The following is a 26,369-nucleotide window of genomic DNA, read 5'->3' on the forward strand; positions in this document are numbered from 1 at the left end:
AATAATTTTCTTAACTTATCTGCATGTCTCCCAACAACTTCACAACAAAAGAAATTCAAAACAGGCTTGAATGGGGTTAAATAGTCCTGTGTTCTAAGCAGTGCTCTGCAACTGGTGTGCAGTGAAATGGCATTTGGTGTGCTGTCACATTTTGAGAAAAAATATTTTAAATTAATTGAATAAAGTAGGGGTGGCCAACCCATGGCTCTTGAGCTCTGTGTAAATGCAGCTCCTCCTCAGAGCTGCGTGCCACTAGTGCCATCAGCCACTTTGCGCACACGCCCGAGCACTTGGTCGAAGAAGCACATGGCGGCTCTGGTGTGTCACCAGCATTGAGCCTGAGTGGGGGGACTTGGGATGCTTGGCTCTGGGAGAGGGGGAGTGGGGGGGGCATTGACTTGGAGCAGGTGGGGCTGGGGGTGTGTGGTTCTGGGGGAGACTGAGGGGTTTGTGTTAGAGTTGGGGGGGGTGATGCCTGGATCTGGGGGAGAGCAGTGAGTTAAAATGGGTGGGACTGGGGGTGCCTGGCTGTGGGGGAGTGGGAGGGGATTGGGTTATGTTAACTGGGTGTGCCATGAAATTATAACGAGTGCTGACATGTGCCAGGAGGTGTTAAAGGTTGCAGCACTGTTCTAATGGACTGATTTACCAGAGGGCTTCCCTATTGGCACTAATGCAGTCATTTATAGTCTCATTATCAGCAATATATATATATATATATATATATATACACACACACACGCACACACTGCTTCTAGCACTAACTGAAACAACATATGATATTTTTCAGAGATGAGGTATCCTCCCTGTGTACAGGCACAGTGTATACTTCATTTTTTCCCATCTATTCATAGAAATCAACTCATTTTTATCAGCAATGATGGGGCCAAGTGAAATCTTTCCACCACTTTATTTTGTACTATGGCTTATCTTTACACACTTTTGTCTTCTTTATCCTGTTCACTTATCCAGTTATTTCTGTTTCTCATGTTGCTGTGTTTGCCCTGATCTCCTGCTTTTCACTCAACCTCCGTTTCTGAGTCATGAATTTCCCTCTTTTGTCCGGCATGACTGAATTGACATGTATTTGTTTCTCTCCATTCTTCGTTCAGTTTCTGTGGGCTAGTATACACCACTCATTCAACCATAATTCCTTGGTTGTTTTAATCAGTGTATCATAGTCCCTCGGCAACACTCCTCTAAACCGATCAACTAATTTCTTCTAGCACAGTTTCCACCATTATAATACTTCTGAAGCTGTTTCTTGGTCAGATTCACTATAGGAGACTTCATGCTGTCAGAGGCCCAGCCATACCCTTTTACCATTAGATACCGTCACTTAGTTTAGTATGGAAGCCGAGGCAAAGTCTCAGGGTATTGTGGTGCATTGAATAGGGCTACCAGGAACTACTCACGAGATTTAAGTGAGTTTCAAGGACCAAGTGAAACACTTCTTGCAGGTGCAATTTTCTACTATGCAGAGGACCATTTTAACTAACCCCATACGTGCTAAAAATTAAGTACCTCTTAAAAATAGTAAAGTAAACCTTCAGTGCCAACCACTGAAAATTCAGGGCAGAAGAATACATGGCATGACTCTCCCAGCAATTAGTTGGAGTGGCTGGACATGAAGTTTTTGTTGAAAATTTTGCAACTATAAACTTCTCTTTTATGCGGAGACTGCCACCAAGTTGCAGGGTACTGGGAAGGATGTGATATCAGAGGACATCTACTGTAGGACGAAATTCTCCTTTATCTAACCAGTGAGAGGGAAGCACCAGATTAAAAAAGAACTAGTAGAGAGAAGAAAGTCTATTTAAATGGCTTTCCAACAGCTTTCTTTTGGGTGAAAAAATTAGCTCCACCTAGCAGATCTCAATTAAGGGTAAAGGCAATCGCTTATGCAAATAAGCAGATAATCTTTTCCTCAATCTGACCACAGAAGAGCATTTAATTTAAATAGAAAATTTACTTTCAGATTGATAGATTTTGTTCCTAATGCTCAGTAGGAAGATTATCTAAAGTCTTTGACAGTTCATAGTATTCAACAATCCATTCCCCAGATTTCTTCTGGACCAGAGCTACATTGGACCAGAGTTCTACTTCACCCAGTAACAGATGAAGTGGTGGAACTTTTCTGAAACTAACATTCCCCCACATCCACTGTTTCCCCCCCACCCTTTTTTTCCCTCCATCCATGGGTGGAATAAATTGTGTTACGTACACCGAGGCATATGTGGATGTATGTGTACTACCAGTAGAAACATATGCTGCTGGGGGCTGTGGGTGCTCTGCTAATCAGCTGGGCACCATCTTACTATCTCTGGGCACTATCTGTTTACACTTTTCTGATTTTCTGGAGAGATTTCAGCATTTGCTGTATTGCCACAGAACATGGGATGGTACACAAGTAGTCCCCAAATCAACCTAATATGGGCCACTGGCAGTTGGAGACAAGAGATTAGCATCAAGGAACTGGATTGAAAATATTGGCACTGTGTCATGAAACAGAAGTGATTATCTTTATTAACTGCTAATCATAAAGAGGACAACTATTCACCTAGCACATTAGACCTCTGAAAGCAGAAAGTCTCAATGGCTGTGATGATGCTTTGGAGAGAGAATTTTTTTCTGACCTGCAGGCAATAAAGATTTTCTTAGTATAGTAGTCAGATCCATTTCCCTTCCAAAAAGGTAACTGTAACTAACATAAGAAGTTACTAAATTCTCACCTACTTGTAATGAAAACTGTGACCTTATTTATTCCCCTACAGGCACTTGTATTTCTGCCTCCTCTAAGGCAATTGCAAAGCACAATCTCTTGAATAATTTGTACGCTCTCTATTTTTCTTTCAAATAGGAGAAGCATCGTTAAGCCATAGTCCTCTTAGGCAACTCAGTTAATGGCTTACAGAAGAACTAATATTATTAGTATCATCAATAATCTCTGAGAAATCTCAGCCATTTCATGGAAGGATAGTTTACTTGCATGGATATATGAAAAAAACACTTTAGCTGATATTATAATGTTCTCAGAATTATCTGTGGAGAATTGTTTGATCAAATGGTGTTGGGTCTTCCTCGCTCCCAGTTATTAAATTACAGAAGTTAAAATTATGTGAAAGATTTTTCCTATTGTTGCTATTACATGCTAAAACTTTCACGTAATTTTAACTTCTGTAATTTAATAACTGGGAGCGAGGAAGACCCAACACCATTTGATCAAACAATTCTCCACAGATAATTCTGAGAACATTATAATTCCAGCTAAAGTGTTTTTTTCATATATCCATGCAAGTAAACTATCCTTCCATGAAATGGCTGAGATTTCTCAGAGATTATTGATGATACTAATAATATTAGTTTTTCTGTAAGCCATGCAAGCTGTAGTTGGCCTACAGAGCTTATGTGATTGTGAATGGAAGGAGAAATAGTTTGCACAATTGCACCTGAGAAGGGAAATGTCTACATCAAGGGTGGGCAAAATATGGCTTGCCAAGACACCACATCTGGCCTGTGGCCCAGTGGGCACCTCAGGCAGGCTCCCAGCTGGCCCTGCCCCTGCACACCACTCAGAGTTGCCTGGCTGCAGAGGCCTTGGGCTTCTCTGAGTGCTGCTATGACCAGAAGGGTCCTCTTCCCCCACACCACCTGCTTGCAGTGATAGAGATGCACGTGTCCCATAACTGGGCTATTCTGAGCGAGTGTGCAGGGTCGGACAGGTAGGGAGCTGGTCACAGGGATTTTAGTAATCCAATTTCTTGCTTTTAGATGTTTTAGATATTTAAATCTGAAATGTTACAATGATTTAACTGTAGGGGTCCTGACTCAAATGGGCATGGGGGAGGGGCTTGCAAGGTAGTGCCCATCCTTAAAAAAGGAAAGAGGGACAATCCAGGGAACTATAGACTGGTCAGCCTCACCTCAGTCCCCAGAAAGACCATGGAGGGAATCCTCAAGGAATCCATTCTGGAGCACTTGGAAGAGTAGAAAGTGATCAAGAATAGTCAACAGGGATTCATCAAGGGCAAGTTGTGCCTGACCAATCTGATTAGCTCCTGTGATGAGGTAACTGGCTCTGTGGAAATGGGAAAGTCAATGGATGTGATATACCTTGACTTTAGCAAACCTTTTGATACAGTCTCCCACAATATTCTTGCCCATAAGTTAAGGAAGTATGGATTGGATACATGGACTGTAAAATGGATAGAAAACTGGCTTGACAGATGGACCCAACAAGTAGTGCTCAATGGCTTAGTGTCTGGTTGTTGTCGGTTTCTAGAGAAGTGTCTCAAGAATGAATTCTAGGGACAGTATTGTTCAACATCTTTATTAATGACCTGAATGAGGGGATAGATTGCACCCTCAGCAAATTTGCAGATGACACTAAGGTAGGGGGTCAGGTAGATACATTGAAGGGAAGGCATAGGGTCCAGAGTGACCAAGACAAATTGGAGGATTGGGCCAAAATAAATTTGATGGGGTTCAACAAGGACAAGTGCAGAGTCCTGCACTTTGGACGGAAGAATCCCAAACGCTCTTACAGGCTGGGGACTGACTGGCTAAGTAGCAGTGCAGCAGAAAAGGACCTGGGGATTACAGTGGATGAGAGGCTGGATAGGAGTCAACAGTCTGCCCTTGTAGCCAAGAAGGCTAATGGCATATTGGTGTGTGTTCGGAGAAGCACTTCTAGCAGATCCACAGAATTTATTATTCCTCTCTACTTGGCTCTGGTGAGGCCTCATCTGGAGTGTTGCGTCTAGAAAGGATGTGGACACATTGGAGAGGGTTCAGTGCTGGGCAAAGAAAATGATTAAGGGTCTGGAGCACTTGACCTATATGGAGAGGCTGAGAGATTTGGGCTTACTTAGTTTGCAGAAGAAAAGACTGAGGGGCAATTTGATAGCAGTCTTCAGCTTTCTGAAAGGGGGCTCTAAAGCGGATGGAGAGAGACTGTTCTCAGTGGTGACAGATGACAGAACAAGGAGCAATGGTCTGAAGTTACAGATGGAGAGGTATAGGTTGGACATTAGGAAAAACTACTTCACCAGGAAGAGAGTGAAGCACTGGAATGCGTTACCAAGAGAGGTGATGGAATCTGCACCCCTAGAGGTTTCTAAGGCCCAGCTTGACACAGTCCTGGGATGATTTAGATGGGGTTGAGCCTTCGTTAAGGCAGGGGGCTGGACTAGATGACCCCCCTGAGGTCCCCTCCAGCCCTAGAATTGTATGATTCTATGATACATGGGGATCACAGTGTTGCCACACTTATATCAATGCTACTGCCCTGGGTCAGCAACCGCTACTCTACAGCACTGAAAGCAGTATTGCAGACTTAAGAGTCATGACCTCCCTGTAATTATCTTGTGACTCCCTCAAATGTTTTTGGGACAGTACCCCAAAGTTTGAGAAGCACTGGTTTTCCTGTGTGAAATCTGTATAGTATAGGTTAAAAGTCTACAGAAGACCAGATTTCACAGTTTGTGATGCATTCGTCATAGCTGTGAATTTGGTAGGGCCCTACTCATTAGAAGACAATGGGATTTGAGCTCCTAGCTGCCTAAATCAGTTTTGAAAGTGGGAAATAGGCTGTTAGATCACTTAAGCACTTCTGAAAATATTATGCTTTGCCAGCCTCTTCTTTGTGCCATTGCACTAGTAATACCCCATTAATTATTTTCAGCACACTGAGTTCCAAAATGCTAGCCAAAAGTATTCCAGCTTGGCTTCCTAAAACAAAACATTTAGGTACCTGCCTAAATGGCCTAATTTTGAAGTCAGAGAAAGGTGCAAGTGTGAACGCATTGATTACTTGGTTTAGGTGCTTGACTATAGATTTAGGGGTCTAGCTTTAGATACCACATCTTAAAACACATCTGATTTGATGGATCAGTTCCACAGCTTCCAATTTAAGCCTGCAATTACCCACACAATTGTTATAAATATTTTCTTTTATATATTTATAAATTTAATCATAAATATTCAAATATGTCAAATAATCCCTAGAGAAACACAGCCCACCATGCTACATTTACAGGAAACATATCCATTAATGTAACAGTAAGCTCAGTGTACTTTGTTCTTGCGTTTCATCTAAAGATCTCAAAATACTTTACAAGTACTTTTGGTTAGTCTTCACAGTGACTGTGGGCTTGTCTACACTACCACCTTCCTTCGAAGGAAGGATGGTAATTAGGGTGTTGGGAGTTTACTAACGAAGTGCTGCTGTGCATAGGCAGCACTTCATTAAGCAAATTCCCTGCCACGGCAACTTCAAAGTTTTAAACTTTGATGTACCAGCACGCGTCTAGCAGTTACAGACTAGTAATAGTTTTACGTATCTACAAGTGTCTTACTTCATATTATTTGTTGTTTGCATAGCATAAACAGAGTGCCAAGCATTTTACAGAGAGCTATAAAGACAACCTACAGACCCCTAAGTCCTTTCAGGGAGACCACTTAAATAAACTATGTACAAACAAAATGGCGAGGGTGTGGAAATTGTTAAGATAACATAATCGAATGGCTACAGTCTGCTTTTGTCTTAATTCCATATTTTTATTGATTCTGCCTTTCATTTAAAATATTTCAGAGAGTTATTGAAGTCTTCAAGAGCCTGAGGTCTTTCTGGATTGAGATTTATACCCCAAAACTTGTATTTTTGTCTTTCACTAACTTCTTTAATTATGGACAGTTAGGGCCAGCTGTATACTACAGGGAAAAACTGATTTAAGATATGCAACTTCAACTAAGTGAATTGTGTAGCTGGAGTTGATGTATCCTAGATCGAGTTTTCATACTGTCTGCACAGTGGGAGGTCACTGGGAGAATCTCTCTGGTCGACTTCCTTTACTCTTAATTACTGCGAGGCATACGAGGGTCGATGGTAGAGATCGGATGGTTCGATTGAGCCCAGCACCACTAGGCATGCTAAATCAAACCCTGGAAGATATACCACCACTGTGTCAATCTTCCAGTAAGTGAAGATGTACCCTGAATATTGGCAAGAGATACCAAGATGTGGAAATTTAAAAAAAAAAAATTAGAATCCTCCTCTTTTCTAAAAGCCTATACTCCTGATTTGCACCCCATCTCTTTTACATGGGCATAAAAATATTTAGCATCATTATCATAATTTTTATTAAGCAAGATACAGAGCTTATCTGGGAACAAAATAACAGCAGATTCCCAGACTGCTTTTAGTGACTTTTTTTATTCAAGCCTGTGTTGCCTGGCAATGTCTGGAAAAATATAAATTCTGTTCTTTAAAGAGGAAGTGCTCTGTGTCCAAACTTTTGAAATGGCTATCTTTGTGTATTATTGAAACATGATGGAGAGTGGGCCTAAAAAGCATATTTCTAGTCAGGAGATTTTTAAGTGGGTGTAAATTTTAAAAGTTACTCTGAAAAATTCAACCATTTATGGGGGGTGCTTCGTATTTCTTCTAGTGTCCATTGAGAGTGGCATAGGAATCAGTTCTTACAAAGTCTTCTCAAAGGTCAAGTACATGTAAGTTACAGTTTATTGTAATGGCTTCAAATGTGTTGGTTTTCCTACGCATTAACACACAGGCCTAAATTAAATGTATGTATGAATTTACCCCACTATCATCAGTAAAAACAGTACTTTTTTGTGTCAGTACTTACATGTACTGAGTACGACACCTTGGCAATCCCAGCCACGGAATTGGCTGGAGGATGGGGTTGGGCAGCCAGCTGAGTACCAGCTCTTCTTCTTCTTTTTTTCTTTAAACAAAAAAGGCACTGAGTAAAAGTGTTATACTGCAGCTAAAATTGTCTGTTTTAATGGATGCCCTGGAATTTTTATTATCTAAACTTTAAGATGAAGAATTTCAGGCTTTGGTTCAGTATACTCAGTGTAGGGACAGAGAATCTGCATTTAGCATTCAGAGAGTTACAAGTCAATTCACTTTCAGACCCTCATGCACATCATTCCTCTTGATCTTTAGGTTAATTTCAGGACTCAAGTGACCAATCTACAACACTTCTTCAGATTGAGCTTCCTGTGCCCTTAAGTGACTAAACGAGAAAAATAGCTGTCTCTCCACTCTAAGCCATCACAACTGGAAGGGTGTGTTTCCTTTCAAATTCCAGCCACTCGCTCAAGTGTCTTGCAGTACTTACCCCAAATGGCAGTCAACACTTGAGACATTCCCTTCAGTACAACCAGACTTACTCAAGATAAAACACAGGGGGCTTGTCTACATTAGCCCCCTTCTTCATATGCATATGCAGCACCTGATTAGCGTAATGCCTGCTGTGGGACCTTGGAAATTGCTAACTTTGAAGTGCTGACAGGCAGCATAGCTGCAGGCGCTTTGAAGTACCTGTCGAACTTTGAAGTTTCCTTACTCCTGAAAAGTTTTGGCAGTAAGGGAACTTTGAAGTTTAGCGCATACTTCAAAGCACCTGCAGCTACAGTCCCTGTCAGTGCTTCGAAGTTAGCAACTTCCAAGTTCCCACAGTGGGCATTATGCTAATCAGGTGCTGCATATGCATTGCAGCACCTCATTAGCCTTCTCTGATCGGGCTGATTATCATGCCTCCTTCGAAGAAGGGCTAGTGTAGACAAGTCCAGGGAAACAATTCAGTTAAAGTTTAAGCAGAGGGACCAGACATCTACTACATCCCCATTGTGACATGATCTGTAAACAACAGGAAAAACTCCTGGAACCTGGAATTTTAAATCTCTCCAGTGAGTCAGCAGTGTCTGGTATAGGAGGGACTTCTATAGCTGCTGTCTTTTAAGTAGTGGCAATCAAAACTGCATCATCTGATATAAAGCAAAAGCTTTGAGTGGAGAGGAGACTACATAAAACTTAACCGAGACAGGATACAATATTACAACATTATTCATTATGTGCTAAAAACAGGCAAAGAAATGTACAAACATAAAGACAGTTTTTCCCCAAGAGCTCATTCCAGACGACACAAGAGATGTTAGCTGAGTAGGTAATTTAACAGTTTATTTAGAAAATATAAAGTAAGTGCCTCCTATTATTATTATAATTACTATTATTATTATTATTCAATTTTTATGTTGTAGTTGTGGCTGAAGGCCACAGCTATGTTGGATCCCGTCATCATAGGTGTTGTAAAAACATATAATAATGTCCTAGAGAGCTTACGATCTAAAAGACGAGATATAACCAACAGAGAATATAAATAAGCCATTGGGATGAGAACGTGGTAGACAAGGTAAAAAATATAACAGAATGTACACGATTCTTAGCCAGTCAGTAGCACTATTTACAGCTTTCCACCTGCATAGCTATTATCAGGTTGCAGGATATTATGTGCACCAAGGATGGGGATGTAAGATTGTGATTAATTGGTTAACCTGTTGAAAGGTAGGTTTAACTGATTAACCAATTAAGGAAGGGGGTGGCTGGAGAACCCCTGCCCCTGGCATGCTGGGGATCCAGGCTGCTCTGGCCACACTGGAGTGTCCCCCCAACCACAGAAGCGCTGTGGACAGGGAAGATCCAGCTGGACTGAAGCAGCCCCAGTCCCCAGTGTGCTGCAGGCAGGGGTGCACCAGCCCAACGGGGCTGAAGTGGCTTGTCTAGGTGTCCCACCTCCTCCCTTGGCTGCTGTGGACAGGGGCTCCTCCAGCTGGGCTGGAGTGCCACCACCCATGGTGGCCCCAGGGGCTGGAGCAACCCTCTGCCTGCAGTGGGCTGGGGACTGCTCCAGCCCTACCAATTAACTGGAACCAGTAAGCCTCATCTGTTTAGGATACAGTTAACTCAGGGGTCTGCAACCAAAATAGCAAGAAGAGCCATATTTTCAGTTACAAAATCAATACTTCAAGAGCTGCAATGCACCTGAATACGAGACAGTCCTTCATAAATAGTGTCACATTCTTTTTGTCACCCCTATTTTAAGAAAAGCGCACACCCAATGATTTGTACCAGTTAGAAACTTAAGTTACCTCTATCTCTGGAGGCTGCCACTTAAACAAAATAAAACAAACAAAAACACAAAAAGGCTTCAGTTGGTTTTATGGCAGGCAATTGAATTTAACATTTTTGTTTAAGCAGCAACAGCCTCTAGAGCTGCAAGAGGAGTCAGCCATGGCAGCACTCTGGACCGCACGTGACTCTTTAGAGCTGCATGTGGCTCTGGAGCCGCAGGTTGCCAGCCCTTGGGTTAATTGATTAACACCCCTAATTAAGGAAGAAGTGATTTTTAAGGAGGGACTAGGTAGTGGCTCTAAGGATTAGGGAGCTGTTCCTAAGCACAAGAGGTGGTGTGGGAGAAAGTGAAAATGTGTTTGTCAGAGAAGCAGAGAATCAAGTGGTCAAGGCATCCTTGGTGCATGAAGATGGGAGATGAGCTGCAACAAAGAAACCAGCCAGGTGGAGAGGATGGGACGAAATTGTGGATAGCTTTGTAAGTAACAAAAAGATTGTCCTTGTCCACTTGTGTCTGATAAATTGGAAGAAGAGGAGCCAGTAAGAGGGACTTAAAGGGTGACCACATTGTAAAACCAGAGCAACAAGCCAAGAAAGTGATCTTAAGCAATAGCATTTCAACTGGACTACAGTAGATACCAAGGCCAATAAAATTACAGTGGACAAGGCACAAAATAAGCAGAGTTTGGACAAGCATTGGGCAAAGAAAGACTAGATCTTTGAGATGCTGTTAAAGAAGAAGGGGTAAGATTTAGCCATGACCCAGATGTGTGATTCAGGAGAGGAATGTCAGATGGAGCCAGGATTATAGGACACAGTGACAAAGAATTGTGCAGTTTTGTGGGGGATTATGGAGAAGTGAGTGATGGCCTGACAGACTAGGATATACTGGCTATAATTCCCTTTGATTTAAGTAAAGAGATTGTATGCATGCACGTACACCCATGTGTGTGAACCTGCCCTTTTGCCCACAAGTCCTCATTCTCAGTTAGAAGGGTCTGCGTGACATCCTTATGTGTAATAAGTTCTCCCACCTTTGTCAAGACTAATTCTTCCTTGTTTACCTTTTATTTCATGCTGTTGATCTTTTGATATTTAGGTGTAAACATCCTGCATTGTAATTCAGACATGATGTCATCTTTGGAATCAGTAGACAACTTCTCATTGTGTAACAGCATGGAGTGAGTTTATTACTGTTTCTTTTTCTTTTTACTATTGTACCCAGTACGTAATGAAGTTCACAATTCTCAGACTTAAAAGCTGTCTGCTCATCTTCACCCATGGGACAAAGTTTAAATTTCCACTAGCCATGATATTAAAGTAACTATTTAATTTTATATCAGATGAAAAAAATTTGATTGCCACCAATTAGAAGTCGCACCTTCCTCAGAAGCTGCTTATTTATTGGAGAGATTCAAAGTTCCAGGTTCAGGGGTTTTGCTGGTTATTAAAAAAAACATGTCGCAATGGAGACTGAAGCAGACATCAGACTCCTCTGGGCATTTCCCTCTGACCAACTTAGGAAAAGCACTTTCTCCAACAATCCACTATCTGTGTATTTTTTTCAGAACCATAATAATATGGTCTTGTACAAATCTGTCAAAAAATAAAAGAAAACAAAAAAAATTCAAATTCTTCTATGACTGCAACACAAACCTCTGTGTTCCCCCACAAACAAAAAGAAAACATACTTTCCTTAGCTGCACAGAGCTGGAAAATATAACCATTATCTTATTTTCACTGGAAAAAGAAATAACATTTTGGCCCGTGATAAATCTTTTCTAAATAAAATTTCCCAAATCTCCCTAATGATACTTGAGAAATGCTGTCCACACTGTAGAAACCACCCGCATTGTCTGAGAAGACTCAAGTTGAAAGCCATGAAGTAACCATATACTGTAACAACCTCAGTTGGTACAACCCCCAGATTCTATAATCTATAATTTTGGTAACATAAATAGGCCCAGAGACTCAAAGGTGTTAAAAAGAGACTATTCCTGCCCAACACTAAGTTAAATGTATGGTTTGGGTTTTGAGTACAGAGAGTTTAGCCCCATGGCATTCCAAACATATATTTTTAAAATATTAAAGAAAAAAGAAAAAAAACAATAAATTAAATTATCTGTAACCACTTCAGAGGATCAACCCAAAAACATTCAGTTGGGTTCTAATCCTTATCTTTAAAGTATTAATTGGGAAAACATAAACCAATTCTACAGGAGACTTGTGGGGGTGACTGCCGTTATATGGTGAAGCTTGCTATTCTTGGTCTAGCTGTCCAGGGTGTTTTGATCTGCCCTCTTCAGAGTTTCCTTTTAAAGGATCCCCAAAGGGGCTAATGGGTGGAACAGGCCAACCTCTCATTATTTTGTCCACTAATTAGCTGTAGTTTCTGACATTCCAATTTCAGTCCAATAATTTCCCATTCCATTCCCCTTTGTTTACTACTCACAATCTTGACACAGCCTGGGGTTGGGGAGGTAGGGAATCGATAGACCTTTCTTTGGACTAATTCAGTCTGTCTTTAATTTTTGCAGACTTTTAAAACCAACTTTATGTAACAGGCAGAGCTGGGTTTTTGTTAGTTTGGACAATTTAGAGAACAGATTCTGCACAGTAACTATCAGGTATTGCTTCAGGGCATTGGTTCTGTCTCCAGCAACAAACCACCAGATAATGCCTTTCTGAAAAGAAAAGCCACCTCAGAAACTTCAAACAAACCATCCGTATCATGTTAATTGCACCCTGGTGCTACCCCATCAACACTGCACCCTTGAGCAAGAGTTTAAGCTGCCACTTAGAGGCCAGAGCACTGTCTCATATCTAGGCCAACAACAGAACCATGCTCTGCTTTGCCAACACCCAGTAAGAGTTCGATACAGAAAGCGTTACCGACAACTTTAAAATACCAGCTGCTAGTTGCCATCTTCTGAAACTTTAAAAACACCTTATGTTTGAATAAAAAGCAGTCAAGTAGCACTTTAAAGACTAGCAAAATGGTTTATTAGGTGAGCTTTCGTGGGACAGACCCACTTCTTCAGACCATAGCCAGACTGAGTCTGTTCTGGTCTGGCTATGGTCTGAAGAAGTGGGTCTGTCCCACGAAAGCTCACCTAATAAACCATTTTGCTAGTCTTTAAAGTGCTACTTGATTGCTTTTTGTTTTGATAGTGTATAGACTAGCACGGCTTCCTCTCTGTTACTTATGTTTGAATGTTTGTAGTATACAGATAATGCTCCACAAGAGCCACTCAGTTACCCACACCATAGCTGTGTCTACACGTGCACGCTACTTTGAAGTAGCGGCACTAACTTCGAAATAGCGCCCGTCGCGGCTACACGCGTCGGGCGCTATTTCGAAGTTAACTTCGACGTTAGGCGGCGAGACGTCGAAGTCGCTAACCTCATGAGGGGATCGGAATAGCGCTCTACTTCGACATTCAACGTCGAAGTAGGGACCGTGTAGACGATCCGCGTCCTGCAACGTTGAAATTGCCGGGTCCTCCATGGCGGCCATCAGCTGGGGGGTTGAGAGATGCTCTCTCTTCAGCCCCTGCGGGGCTCTATGGTCACCGTGGGCAGCAGCCCTTAGCCCAGGGCTTCTGGCTGTTGCTGCGGCAGCTGGGGATCCATGCTGCAGGCATAGGGTCTGCAACCAGTTGTCGGCTCTGTGTATCTTGTGTTGTTTAGTGCAACTGTGTCTGGGAGGAGCCCTTTAAGGGAGCGGCTTGCTGTTGAGTCCGCCCTGTGACTCTGTCTGCAGCTGTGCCTGGCACCCTTATTTCGATGTGTGCTACTTTGGCGTGTAGACGTTCCCTCGCAGCGCCTATTTCGATGTGGTGCCGCGCAACGTCGAAGTTGAACATCGACGTTGCCAGCCCTGGAGGACGTGTAGACGTATTTCGATGTTGGCTTCACATGTAGACGTAGCCCATAAGACCACCTAAAGAGGGAGAACAATACTCAGGAAAAAAAAAATCACTGCTTAACGTAGCCAGGAACACAGCTTGCAATTTGTAAACCTGCCCTTTCACTGAACTAACCAGTTACGTCTGATATTGAAACTTCCGTATCTTCCAGCTTTTAGCCTGACTTCTTTCCACTTCTGAATTGTTAACCTTCCTTGAGCACAGTAGTCTAGTTTATTCAGCTGAGTTAGTGTTTTTGCACCATCTCAGATTATGGGTTGGAAATGATACAAACGAAACTCAACAGACTGCCACTCTTCTTATTCAGAAACATTAATTAAACCTTTTTCTACCAAGATTGTAAGTTGCTTATCATCACAGAGAAACAAGCTTTTGAGTTAAAAACAGCTTCCTGGCTTGGAATCTGTTGATAGTACCTTTCCAGATGATTCAGTCATCCTGCATTAAGAGACAGGAGTTTCTTAAACTGGAGCCATAAATAGAAGAGTAAGCAACACAACTCATTTTACAAGCATTTTTATTTAAAAAGTAATAACCTTCAAATTGTGGCCCCTGTGGATGAGTCAGGAAAATGAAAACATAAAAGAAGCTAAATAAATCTGTTCTTTAATAAATCCACAACAGATGGCTCCTATATTAGCAACAATGTAGCCATTTACAGGCTTGTTATCCATTCTACATACTGCCCAGAGGCATTTATAATCTAAAACTGCTTGCAAGGAAATCAATGCCCAGTCCACCCACCTACCCTTAGTTTCCATCATTCTTGCCATCAAACACTCTTCAGTCAGTCTGGTATTATTAGCCACTGTAGCAGTAAAGAGGATGTTTTAAGCCCTGTTTTGCTTTGAAAGGAACCTTTTAAGAACAATGCAGGGTACGAAGGGTGAGCCACTTATCTGTCAGTAGTTTGGGGCCCAGTTCAGGAAAGCACTTAAATACCTGCTTATTATATTCAATTGAATTTGACCTCTGAACAGTTATGGAGAGAAGTTACTGAATAGAGCAGGAGTCCATTCACAGTTAAAGCTCTCATGCATGGATGGCTTTGTGATTTGGGATCAAGGGTATTCTCTCTTTGATTTCAATAAGGATCCTAATATGCAATTTGCTATATGGAATAATCCTTAACCATAGCACTGACAGTAATGGAAACCTTAAGGGCTTGTGGACGTGCAAATAGAAACTAGTTTATATTAGTTTCCTGTTAATGTGTGTCTTATAGCTTGATTGTCTTAGTATCTTCCCTCATTGGCAGCGTTACTGTTGCTTTTATTCATATTTCAGTCAAATAATAATGCTTCTTAGTTTTAATTCCAATATGGAACACGTGCACAGTATTTGAAGACAAGTGGAAACAATTGTAGCTGATTTCCTTTAATCCAGGGTTAGTAAACGTAAGAATCTATATTTAACAGCAGTTCAACTAATGATTATACATAACGCATTGTAGCCATTGATAAATGCAAGGTAATGCACACTGGAAATCATAATCCCCACTTTACATATAAAATGCTGGGTCTAAATTAGCTGTTACCACTGAAGGAAGGGATCTTGAAGCCATTGTGGATAGTTCTATGGAAACACCCACTCAATGTGCAGTTGCAGACAGAAAAGCCAACAACGTCATAAAAGAGTATCGTACCTCTTTATGAAACCATGGTATGCACACACCTTGAATACTGTGTGCAGATCTGATTGTCCCATTTCAAAAAAAGATATATTGGAGCTAGAAAAGACACAGAAAAGGGCAACAAAAATTAATGGGCATTTGGAACAGCTGCCATGTGAGGAGAGATTACTAAAACTGGGAATTTTCAGCTTGGCGGAGAAAATATAGGGGTCACCAAATGAAATTGATAGGTAGCAGGCTTAAAAAAAGCCCCAAAACAGGAAGTATTTCTTCACACAGTGCAAGTGAACCTGTAGAACTTTTTGTCAAAGGATGTTATGAAGAGCAAGATTATATCAGAGTTCAAAAAAACCCCACACTAGTTATGTTCAAGGAGGAATGGTCCATCGTCTATTAGCCAGGATAGACAAGAATGCAAAACCATGCTCCGTATGTCAGATGCTAGGTACAAGCGACGGGATGGATCACTTCATGATCACCTATTCTGTTCATTCACTCTGAAGCACCTAGCCTTGGCCACTGTCAGAAGACAGGATAGTGGACTAGATGAATCACTGACCAGTTATGTTAGTTCTTATGCCCACTCATTCGTGCCATGCTGATTAGTGTAGGCGATCATGGCCCTCCACCCCTGTCTATTACTAGTATTTTGGAGCATCTCCACAGTACTGTGGCAATGCAACCATGAAGTGATACTATCCAATATTTTCTCATGTTGTCTTTCTTGTCCTTGCTTTCCATTATACTTTCCTGTTGTCACTAACTTTTCAAGTGCAGACTTTCTAATTATAGGGCCTATAAATTTTGCCTGCCCTGTTCTTATCCTATTTAACAGTGTTCTTTTGCTGTATGCCCACACTAACTCTTAAATCAGCATAAATTATGTGACTAATTCACAGCTCTAGGTGACAGGATTTATGTCAACCTAGCTTTATTGTTATCAGCATTGTGGGTATTATATTCTTTAGAGGACGGGTGAGCAAATTTTTTGCGTCAGGTCCAAACATTTTGTCCCTGCAATTAGCAGGACTCCCCAACAGCCCTGGAAGCGAGCAGAGGTCTCCCAGAAGTGACGTGCCATACTCCCATGCTGGCAGTGGCCACGGGAGTGAGGGGAGGTAGTGGGGGCTGAGAGGGAGGCCAAGTGCACTGCACTGCACATCCCTTACGAAATGTCATGCTCCCCTCCCCCTTTGTGCACTCCTGCACTAGGATGTCATGGACTTCATGTTAAGCATGGCTTGCACTGCAGGCAAGTCTCCTAGGAAAGGCAGCACCCTGCCTAACTGAAGTGTATGGTGAACACCTGCTCCTGCCTTTCATGGGGGAGGGGCTGGCCAGGGTCCCTCACATGGTCCCCTAGGACAACAAGGGCTCACCTCCTGCCCCTGCTGCCTTAGCCTCTATACACCTCAACACTTCCCCAAAACCGAATGCTTGCACCTGCAACCCCTGCATCTCCTTGTAGAGCATCCAGAGAAACCCAGACAAGGCTGGCTGCAAAGTTCAAGGTTTCCTGCCCAGTCTGGGGGGACCAGCAGCTTGGGCAGGGTGGGGCAAGGCAGAAGCGGAGTAGCGCAGCTTGCTTTCCCATGGCTCGTTCTCTTCTCTCACTAACTCTGGTGTGGTCTGTGGGCTGCTCAGTGGTGGCCTTCTGGTGCCCTCTTCCTGATTTCCCTAGGTTGCACGGTATGGCTGCAGGTGGTGATCTCAGGATGTTTGTGGGGCAGCAGCTGCAGATGCTTGCACAGGGTCGGCTCTGCTTGCCTGCAGCTGTGCCCGGGAGGAGGGGGTGAGCTGGGCAGGCAGGACTGTCGGGAGGCACTGGAGGCTGGGGGGCCCACAGGAAGAGGGAGACTAATCGTGCTGCTTCCCCCTTATGAAATTTCGTGCCTCCTGAGGGGGTGTGCCCCCACTTTGCATGCCTCTGCTTTAGAGGAAGGTAGGAAAACAAAGTTTGTTCTTCAGAAAACTTCCACTCTAAATAATGATGCTGAGCAAAGCAACCATGGCAGTCTGGATCACTATCAATTTTAATGGAAATTGGGCATCCAAATCCCTGTATGGCTTTAAAAATCTCAACTTCAACATGCAAACACAAGAAGGAACAAGAGCAGTGTGATTAAATGGTGATGTTTATGAAATATGTATCTTGTTAGCTCTGTGATTTTTGCTTGGAACTTTTTATTTTTAGTGTAGAATTTCCATTGTCCTAGTTTAACCGTTCTCTGAAGGGAGGATTGTGGTTGAGAGGCGTTGTGTTACATGCTACAGTGAAATTATTTGATTATCCATTACTTTTACTGGTGTTTATATGTCATCACATAAATATGAGGTTGTATAATAATATCTAAATATATACTACATACTAACTCTAAAAAAATTAGACACAGAATCATAGACGGCTAGAACTGGAAGGAAGGTCATGAAATCCAGTCCCCTGCGTGGATGGCAAGACAAAGCACCACCTAGATCATCCTGACAGGTTTTTGTCAAAATTTCTCTTAAAATTTCCAGTGATGGAGATTTCAAAACATTCGGATGCACTAAGTAATTCTCTGCCAGCCCACTTAAAAATTGTCTTCAGACTGATTTGTGTTTGTTTGGAATTATTACAACACGGTATCTTTTCAAAAGCACCTAAATGATAGACTGTTAAGATGACCTCCGAGGTCACTTAGGTGCTTTTGAAAATGTTGCTCCCAATGTATAATGCTTGTGCAGGAGGCCAATATTAGACCTACAAGCATGCATATTGTACACATAAATACAAAACAAAAGGATTTTTATTGGGCAAATACCTTATTACAAAAGACTAATCAAAAGGATTTCATTAGACAGACACTTACATGACACTAACCACACTATATGAAACTTTTGGCTGTCTCTCTGCAACTGCATTACAGTTTCATTGTAAAATCTTTTATTCTCTGTTAGTTCAGCTTTTTACTTAATAAAAACCTGAATGCCTTTGCTAATTTCCTCACAACCATAAGGAGGATCTTGAGTTAGCTCACTGATGGAACATGTAGTTTTCCAAAGGACATATCCTGTGTTGAGTGACTGAATCTATAGAAAAATCAAAAAGAAGTATGTTATATATTAGTGTATTAGGATGAACAAATAACATATAACTTCTTATGAAAAAGAAAATATATATTTTGAATAACACAATATATGCTGAAACAAAACAATCAAGTCAACAGGCTGAATTTCTGGTACAGTAGACCCCTGACTTACATGATTTTGATTTTCGCAATTCTTGGAATAACGCTACTAAAAATCAACCAGTGCTGCTGCACCAGTCAGTTTCCTGGCTCCTGTGAGTGGCGGGGAATCAGGAACCAGGCAGCAGCTTGTGGGAGCCAGGAAACTGACTGGCGCTGCTGCACCTGGCTCCCAGCTGTGCCCGGCTCCTGACTCCCATGAGTGGCAGGGAGCCCAGAGGCAGGCGCACCAGCACCAGACAGTTTCCCAGCTCCCACAAGCAGAGGGGAGCTGGGAAACTGACTGGTGCTGCTGTGCCCGGCTCCCTGCTCCTATGGCAACTCTGGTCAGTTTCTCAGCTCCCGCAAGCGGATGGGAGCTGGGAGCCAGGCACAGCTGCTAGGAACCAGGTGCGCAAGGGCCTGGCTGCCACCTGGCTCCCGGCTCCCCACCATTTGCAGGAACCAGGAAACTGATCAGCACAGCAACGCTGGTCATTTTCCTGGCTCCTACAAGGGGAGGGGAGCCGGGAGCCAGGCAGCAGGGGAAGCGCCATGAGCAGGCACAGAGCTGCCACCATTTTTACTGTGGCTGCTGACCTCTTCCTCCACTCACAGTCCCGTCCTGTCCCCATCTCGACTTACACAAAATTTGACTTATGCGTGGTTGCCCAGGAACGCAACCTACGCGTGAATTGGGGTTCCACTGCATACAGTAACTCTGAGGAGCTGAGAGTACAGGGATTGGTAAAGATTATAAAGATATTGCTTGTGGTATAATGCGTACCCTGCACACACATCTAAAAAAACTATTTCGTTCTCTCTCTGTCTCAGCTATCAAATATATGATTGGGTTTGGGACCATTCAATAGCAAATAGCTGCCATTTGGTACAGAGAGCAGAGTGTATATAACCAGAAGCTAACTAGATTGCATAGACTAGGAATACATTCTGCTAAGAAGAGGAGTATTAAAATTAGATAAATCCCTAAATCAGAGCTGATTTATATTTGTACTAATCTGATAACCCAGATACTATCAATACTAGATTAGAAGGGACAAATTTTCAGACTGTTCTATGCTCAGCCTCCACTTTTTATTTGGTATGTACACACATCCACAATTTCTATGTACAAATATCTGCATAAGCTCTTTAAATATTCTAGGTGTGGGTGTACAAACTTAGGTATACACCTGCAAAACTTGCACCTATTGGAACTGATTCAGGATTGGACTGCACTGATATGTGATCTTGGGTCAGCTCATTGTGAAAATACAGCCCTTTTGCAAAATTGAGAGCCCAATGTGGATGTCTGCAGCTGCTCTTGCAAATTCCAGTAGTGTTTCGATTCAGAGATCTGGTTCAGGTCAGCTCTAAAGGACTAGAAAGATGTGAACTAGGAGAGTAACTACTTCATTACAACTAGCCAAGGCAGAATTAAAAAAAAATAAATTAGATAATGTCAATGTTTATTTTAACCATATTTTATTTTTATCAATTTGATTTTTTACAGTTGCCATAGTTTGGGGTTTTAATTTTTTTCTATTGTTACAGATTTCAATTTTTATGGGAGATTATGGGGTGGGGGAATCAAACAATTATCTAGTGACAGTAGATGCTGAGACTCAAAATCTTAAACATTTATAGCTGTTTAAGTAACACATGTCAAAATATATAAAGGAAATATCCTTAAATCAAACTAAGTTCTCCAGGTGCAGTTTTCTTACATTGCCTATCTGTACATTTCAGTCACCATGGATGGGAATATTTTTCCTTCTCTTTGTATGAGTACAGTGAAATCTATGTCTATGAACACATGACAAAAAGTCTAATCCTTCCATACCTAATTATAATAGCTTAAATACCCCTAGCAAGATGAAGGAGAATGTTTCAAATGGCAGCTAATTCCAGCTGAGACTGATTTTCAGAAAGATCCAACCACACAACTTTCACAGCAGTATATAAAGGGGGAACATGCAGCTAATGCAAGGCAAGCAAAGAATTACACAGAACACACCCACCTCTTAACATACAAAGCATGATACTTAGGACTTGTATCCACTTCATGGTGGTTCAACACTGCAGCAATTAATCTACCAACTGATTTATCACATCTGCTTAGACATGATAAATCAGTCTCTGAACTCTCTCTCCCATTGACTCCTGTACACCATCAGGATGAGAAGAGTAGCTAGAGTTGATGGGAGAGCAACCATCACCGACTTTATTGCATGGAAGACGCTGCATTGAATATATCAACTTCAGGTTTACTATTTGCATGGCTGAAGTGGCATAAGGTATATCGATGAGGAGGTTGGAGTGGGCAGTGGTTTAGCATAGACAAGGCCTCAGGGTATGTCTACGCAGGGATTAAAAACCCACGGCTGGCTCAGGTCAGTTGTTTTGGGTTCTCTGGGCTAAGGCTCCAGGACTGAAAAATTGCAGCGTAGACACTCTGGCTTGTGCTGAAGCCCAAGCGCTGGGACCCTGCCCAGAGCTCAGGCTCCAGCCAAGCCTGGATAGCCACACAGAGAATTTTAGGCCCTCAGCCCAAGTCCCACAAGCCCAAATTAGCTGACCCAGGCCTGCCACGGCTAGGTCACTAGTATTTTATCACTGGGTATTCACATCCTTTCCTACTAGGGGCTGTAAATTAACTTTTTCATGCATGCTTATTACCAAACATTCTTTTAACAGGGTGGTCCTCCTTCCGCATGGGGAAGGAGAACCATTACATTAGCAAAAAATAGCTTCTAGTTCATTTATTTTTTCATGCTGATAGTGTTCGGTGTTGTACAAGGTCCACACCTCAAGGAATTTACAACATAAACAGGCAAGAGAACTGAGAATTTCTGTCAGAGCACAGTTTCACTGTCTCCCTTAGTTCTATGAAAGAATGGGGAACCTTAATTTTGGCCTTTAAGTATCTGGCAGGAGAGGCTATGCAGTGCACTATGGAACATATACATATACTACTGAATTATATGTGTATATTTTTAGACATGGGCTAAAGCTACAAAAGTCTGGGTCTGTACACTTTGTTGATGGTACTGAGTACCCTCCCCGACAAGTACTGATGTTTTAGAGCACCCCTTTGCAGGCATATATTGATTGAGCAAGAGGTACTAGTATACTGTAAGGCCTCTCTGTCCAGGAGCTTATGTTCTAAGGCTGAAGACCTGGCTCACCATTCTTCCATGGTGGCAATAGGTCCGTGTACCTAATGGTTCAAGTACTCATGCATATTTTGACTTTAATGATCTTTTCTGGTAGTCAGAGGAAATTGCTCACCTCCAGAGCCCCTGGTCTTTATGTATTTTAATGATCTTGTGCCAACAGAGATCTTTTATTAAAAATTATCTGGAACATGAAAATTAAAAAGAACCCTAAAAAACAGAAGTCATATGTTTAAAATGGAAGAATGCAGTTATAAGGAAATCATGATGAGGCTGTAAAGTTTTGGCTGGGAGTACAGGTATTGCATTAATTTCTCCATCAGAATTTAACATATTAGTTTGCTGTAATAACTGAGAGAGGCATTGGAGTAAAAGTGGATCCCTGGACTAACAATGTGGACAAAAGCAAAAATACTCCAAAATTACCCCCTACACCCATTTGTTATATATTACAGGTTGTACCTCCCTGGTCTGGCACCCTCGGGACCTCAGTGGTCCTGGATAAGGGATTTTGCTGGACCAGGGGAGGTGAATGCCCCCGGTCACTGTCCGCCCTTATGGGTTGGCTGACTCCCTGGCCCAGCACAGGGCTGACAGGGACACTGCCTCCGGCCCTGGCCCTATGCCATCTGCAAGGCTGCTGGGAGGCCAGCTTGATGTGCCTTCCTGTCTTGGCCCTCTGGTCCAGGAGCGTGCCTCTTCCTGCTGAATGTGGGATGTTGCCTGACCAGAGAATGCCAGTTTTCAGAGTTGCTACCTGTATATTACATGAATTGTTAAATGGAAATTAGAGTGTGGATCTGAATTATTTCTGTCCACCTGAAAGTTATGCTTGACATGCTAATATGTCCAAATGTTTTGTTTAATACATCACAGTTTCTGACTTCCCCTCATGCCCTATTTTTGGATCCCTGGAGTTCTTACATTCTGTACACTGCTGTCTCATCTAATTTTTCCTGTTTTTGGCACACCTGTTCCTTAATTCTGTTATGAAATTAGAGAGAGGATTTCACACTGCAGATCAATTCATGATATATGTAAATAGAAATTCACTTGTCTTCCAACTTAATAATTTTTTCTTTAACGAAGTACCAAATATACTTTAGTTTAGACAAGTATTTTCTCCCTTACAGACCAGGTGTTTTTTCATAAGATGTGCAACTGAAGACCTTATAAAGTCATCTTATTTGGTGAGTAAAAGGAGGGTCAAAGACAGAAAGGAAACCCAAAAATCAGATTTCAAGATGGTTGTGAGAAAGATCTAAAATGCTGTGGTACTGAGTTACAGACTTGGGAAACCCAAGAGACAGACTATTTGAGTTGGCGATCAAGCCTGGAAACAAGCATTGCACAAAATGATAAACAATGGCTGTCTACAATCAGAACAAAATACAGTAATAAACAGGAAAATACATTTTGTTGCACTTAGGCTGTGTCTACACTACAAAAATAACTTTGAAGTTGCTTACTTTGAAGTAAGTAACTTCAAAATAGAGCGCCTACACACACCCTATTTTGAAGTTTAACTTCAAAGTAGGGTACTCCATTCCTGGGAATGGAGTAAGGACTTTGAAGTTGGGCCCTCTAACTTAACTTTGGGCTGAACTTAAGCTGGGCTTCCCTTAACTTTGAAGTAAGGGAAAATGTGTGTAGACTCTCTGCTGGCTACTTTGAAGCTGACTTGGAAGTTAGCTCCTTGTGTAGACACACTCTTAATGCGATAAAATCTGTTTGTCCAGAATTTGTCAAAAAAGCTGCAGCACCCAACTGTGACTTCACATCAGCACTAACCAAACATTTGTAAAGATGAACTAGGCCATTATATATTCTTTCTGCTTCAACATTCTGCAGCTTTCTCACTCAGATTTTGCAATCAGACTAATTTACTTAACATCTAAATAGGACCACTACTTCTTTGTCTCGTATAATCTTGGTTCCTATACCACACAACACTATGCTCTTTGAAAACTTTAGAGCAAAAAGTAAAGTGAATTAACAAAACTTATTCATAACACAAATATGTTATTTTCTCATATTGGATTATGCAAAAAGATCCCTTTTATGAGACGACATATAACTCAACTAATTCCTGACTGTGAATCCTAAGTAGATCACCACAAGTTTTCTTTTGGGGGTACTGCAAGCCTATACCAATTTGCTGCAAGAAATTCAAGCTTAAAACTAGCTTCTATGGTGTATTAGGGAAAAACACAGTCTTAGCAACTCCCTGGAACCCAGCACTTCACAGATTTTGGCAAGACATTTTCTTTAAGCAGTGACAGTCATAGCAAAGAACATGTCAGACACTCGTATAAATTGCATGTAATATACTATAATATCTTCGGCTGGTACAAAATGTCAGCACCTTCTGAAGTCAACAGAGCTATAACAGTTTGCACCAGCTGAGCATATTCCCTGCATATTTTTATAATTTTGCAAGAGATTTTTTTTAAACTAGACATTTTCAAGAGAGTGACTCCTGGCTGTTCTCTCATTACCTACTGTAATTAGATGAGTATCATATTTACATTAAACGACTCCCATGAAAGACTGAGGGCACAATTTAGACAGCACTGTGCTTGGTCCAGTTTAAAAAGATGGGTCCTAAGCTCATCACTGCCCAGCCCTTAGTTTACCAGAAAGACCCCAACAACGTGTAGTTAAGTCTTAAAGGGTAACAACTATAGCACCATCTGTTCCCTTCTCTTTGCTCACACACTCCCGCTCTGGAAATCTTCTGCCCAAACTTAGGGATTATCTGTTGGGAGCAGCACTCTTTGGGTACAGCACACTGATAAGTTGCACATTAAATGGTCCATGTAAAGCTGTTGTGCCTATTAAAGGTCACCAAGCACTCTTGAATGTATTGCCTAGAGTTGCACTGAGGCCAAACAGGAGTTTTGGTAAACAGCAGCAGGGATTGCACAGACCAAGTGCACTACGCAAAAGTGCATTACAGAACTTCTAGTACACACAAGCAAGTTAGCAAGGACCAATTAAGATACATCGCATTATAGTGTACTTTAGAAACCATTTCCTCCATAGGACATACTACCCCCCACTGTATAGACAAACTCTTAGCACATTTGAACGCATTTTTCATAGTATTAAATTGGGATGAAATTGAATTTCTTACCTAGTATCCATTTTTCTGATAAATATTTTATTTCAGGTTGCTTCTTTCCCAAATATTCTCCAATATAGATTTTGGCCTGACGCAGAGTTTTACATATTTTTCCTCCACACAACTGTACAAGTTCACTTAGCTTGTCACAAGGTGGTTGACTGGCAAGAGATATAAACATTACAGGCTGGCTTGAAAAGAGGTTCTGCTGATATTTTCCTGATGATAGGTGGCGTTGAAGTCTGCAGATCTGTTTTTAAGGAAATAAGGAATTAATTCATTTCAATTCACTTATAAACTGCCAGGAAGCTAGTCTTTGCATTTAGAAAATGAATCACAGGATATAAAACAATTCTTTACATTCCCAATTAAAATGTTGGTTCAGAAACTCTTGGGTAAGTCATACCATGATTATCTAACTAACTATCACCAACTACTTATTTATTTATTTATTTTTATGGGTTTTTTTGGCTTGGTACAAAACCCAAAATATGCATTTACCACTTATTTGATTTCCATAATTATATCATGTAATAATAAAACTTTGGGAAGAAGAGTAATTGAGATCTTGTTTGATGCTAGAAATTTTTCACTAATGTGAAAAATCAGGAAATGATCTGAAGAGTGGAGTTCTCATTGACATTGATTCACTACATGACTTTTGGCATGTAAGATTTTTTGGGCTAAAAAGGCTCGCTCACTTTACAAAGGGTTGTGAAGATCGATTAGGGTTTGTAAAGAGCTTCCATATCATCAGATAAAATTGCAATGCTGGGTTATCATCTTTAAAAAAAAAGCGAATTTCATAGTGTTGTTATCACTGCCAGATGAACAATGAAAAACAAAATCCATCCTGAGATAGCACAGGCAGCACAATCTCCTTCTGTCACTCTTCGGCGGAGATAGTCCTCTTGAGAAGTGGTGTCTCCAGAAGCAAGGGTACAACTTTCTCTAGCCCACAAAATTCTTGGCTGTTCTACTGAAACTACAAAGAGTTAATTCTCTAAAAGCCAACTCACAGGACATATTAGAGAAGGCAGACTTTGATACAGCTGAGGCAGGCTCAAAGGGCTAAACTGTCCAAAATGTGTTGTAGCTATTTATTGTGACTGCCAGTGTTCAAACAACACATACATCTCTGAGGTCAAAGAGTTTTTACAACTGGCTTTAATCAAGACAGTGATACACTTTACAATTTCTGATTTGTAAATAAAAGGCAGGATTCTGGTACCTATGTGATCTCAGTCACTTGTAAATAACCAGTAACTTAAAAAATGTGTATTCACTGAGCAAACATATAAATGCTTAAGCATTTAGATTAGAAGTTTAACAAATCACACATGATAGTGTAATGAAAACCCAGA

The 26,369-nt window shown here is 41.5% G+C and overlaps 1 protein-coding gene across 1 annotated transcript in view; it reads right to left on the reverse strand.

The window, feature by feature from the left end:
• Nucleotides 1-18,159: 18,159 nt before the first annotated feature.
• The window catches only part of MCPH1 (microcephalin 1), a 227,980-nt gene continuing 219,770 nt past the window's right edge, over nucleotides 18,160-26,369 (reverse strand). Inside the window, exons 13-14 of the mRNA XM_074991178.1 lie at nucleotides 25,018-25,255; nucleotides 18,160-18,568 (exon numbers count right to left, since the gene is read on the reverse strand). Coding sequence (XP_074847279.1) covers nucleotides 18,513-18,568; nucleotides 25,018-25,255 — 294 coding nt within the window. The 3' untranslated portion in view covers nucleotides 18,160-18,512. The remainder of the gene's footprint in view (nucleotides 18,569-25,017; nucleotides 25,256-26,369) is intronic.

Source organism: Carettochelys insculpta, chromosome 3, assembly GCF_033958435.1.
Source record: "Carettochelys insculpta isolate YL-2023 chromosome 3, ASM3395843v1, whole genome shotgun sequence".
NCBI classification, from domain to species: domain Eukaryota; kingdom Metazoa; phylum Chordata; order Testudines; family Carettochelyidae; genus Carettochelys; species Carettochelys insculpta.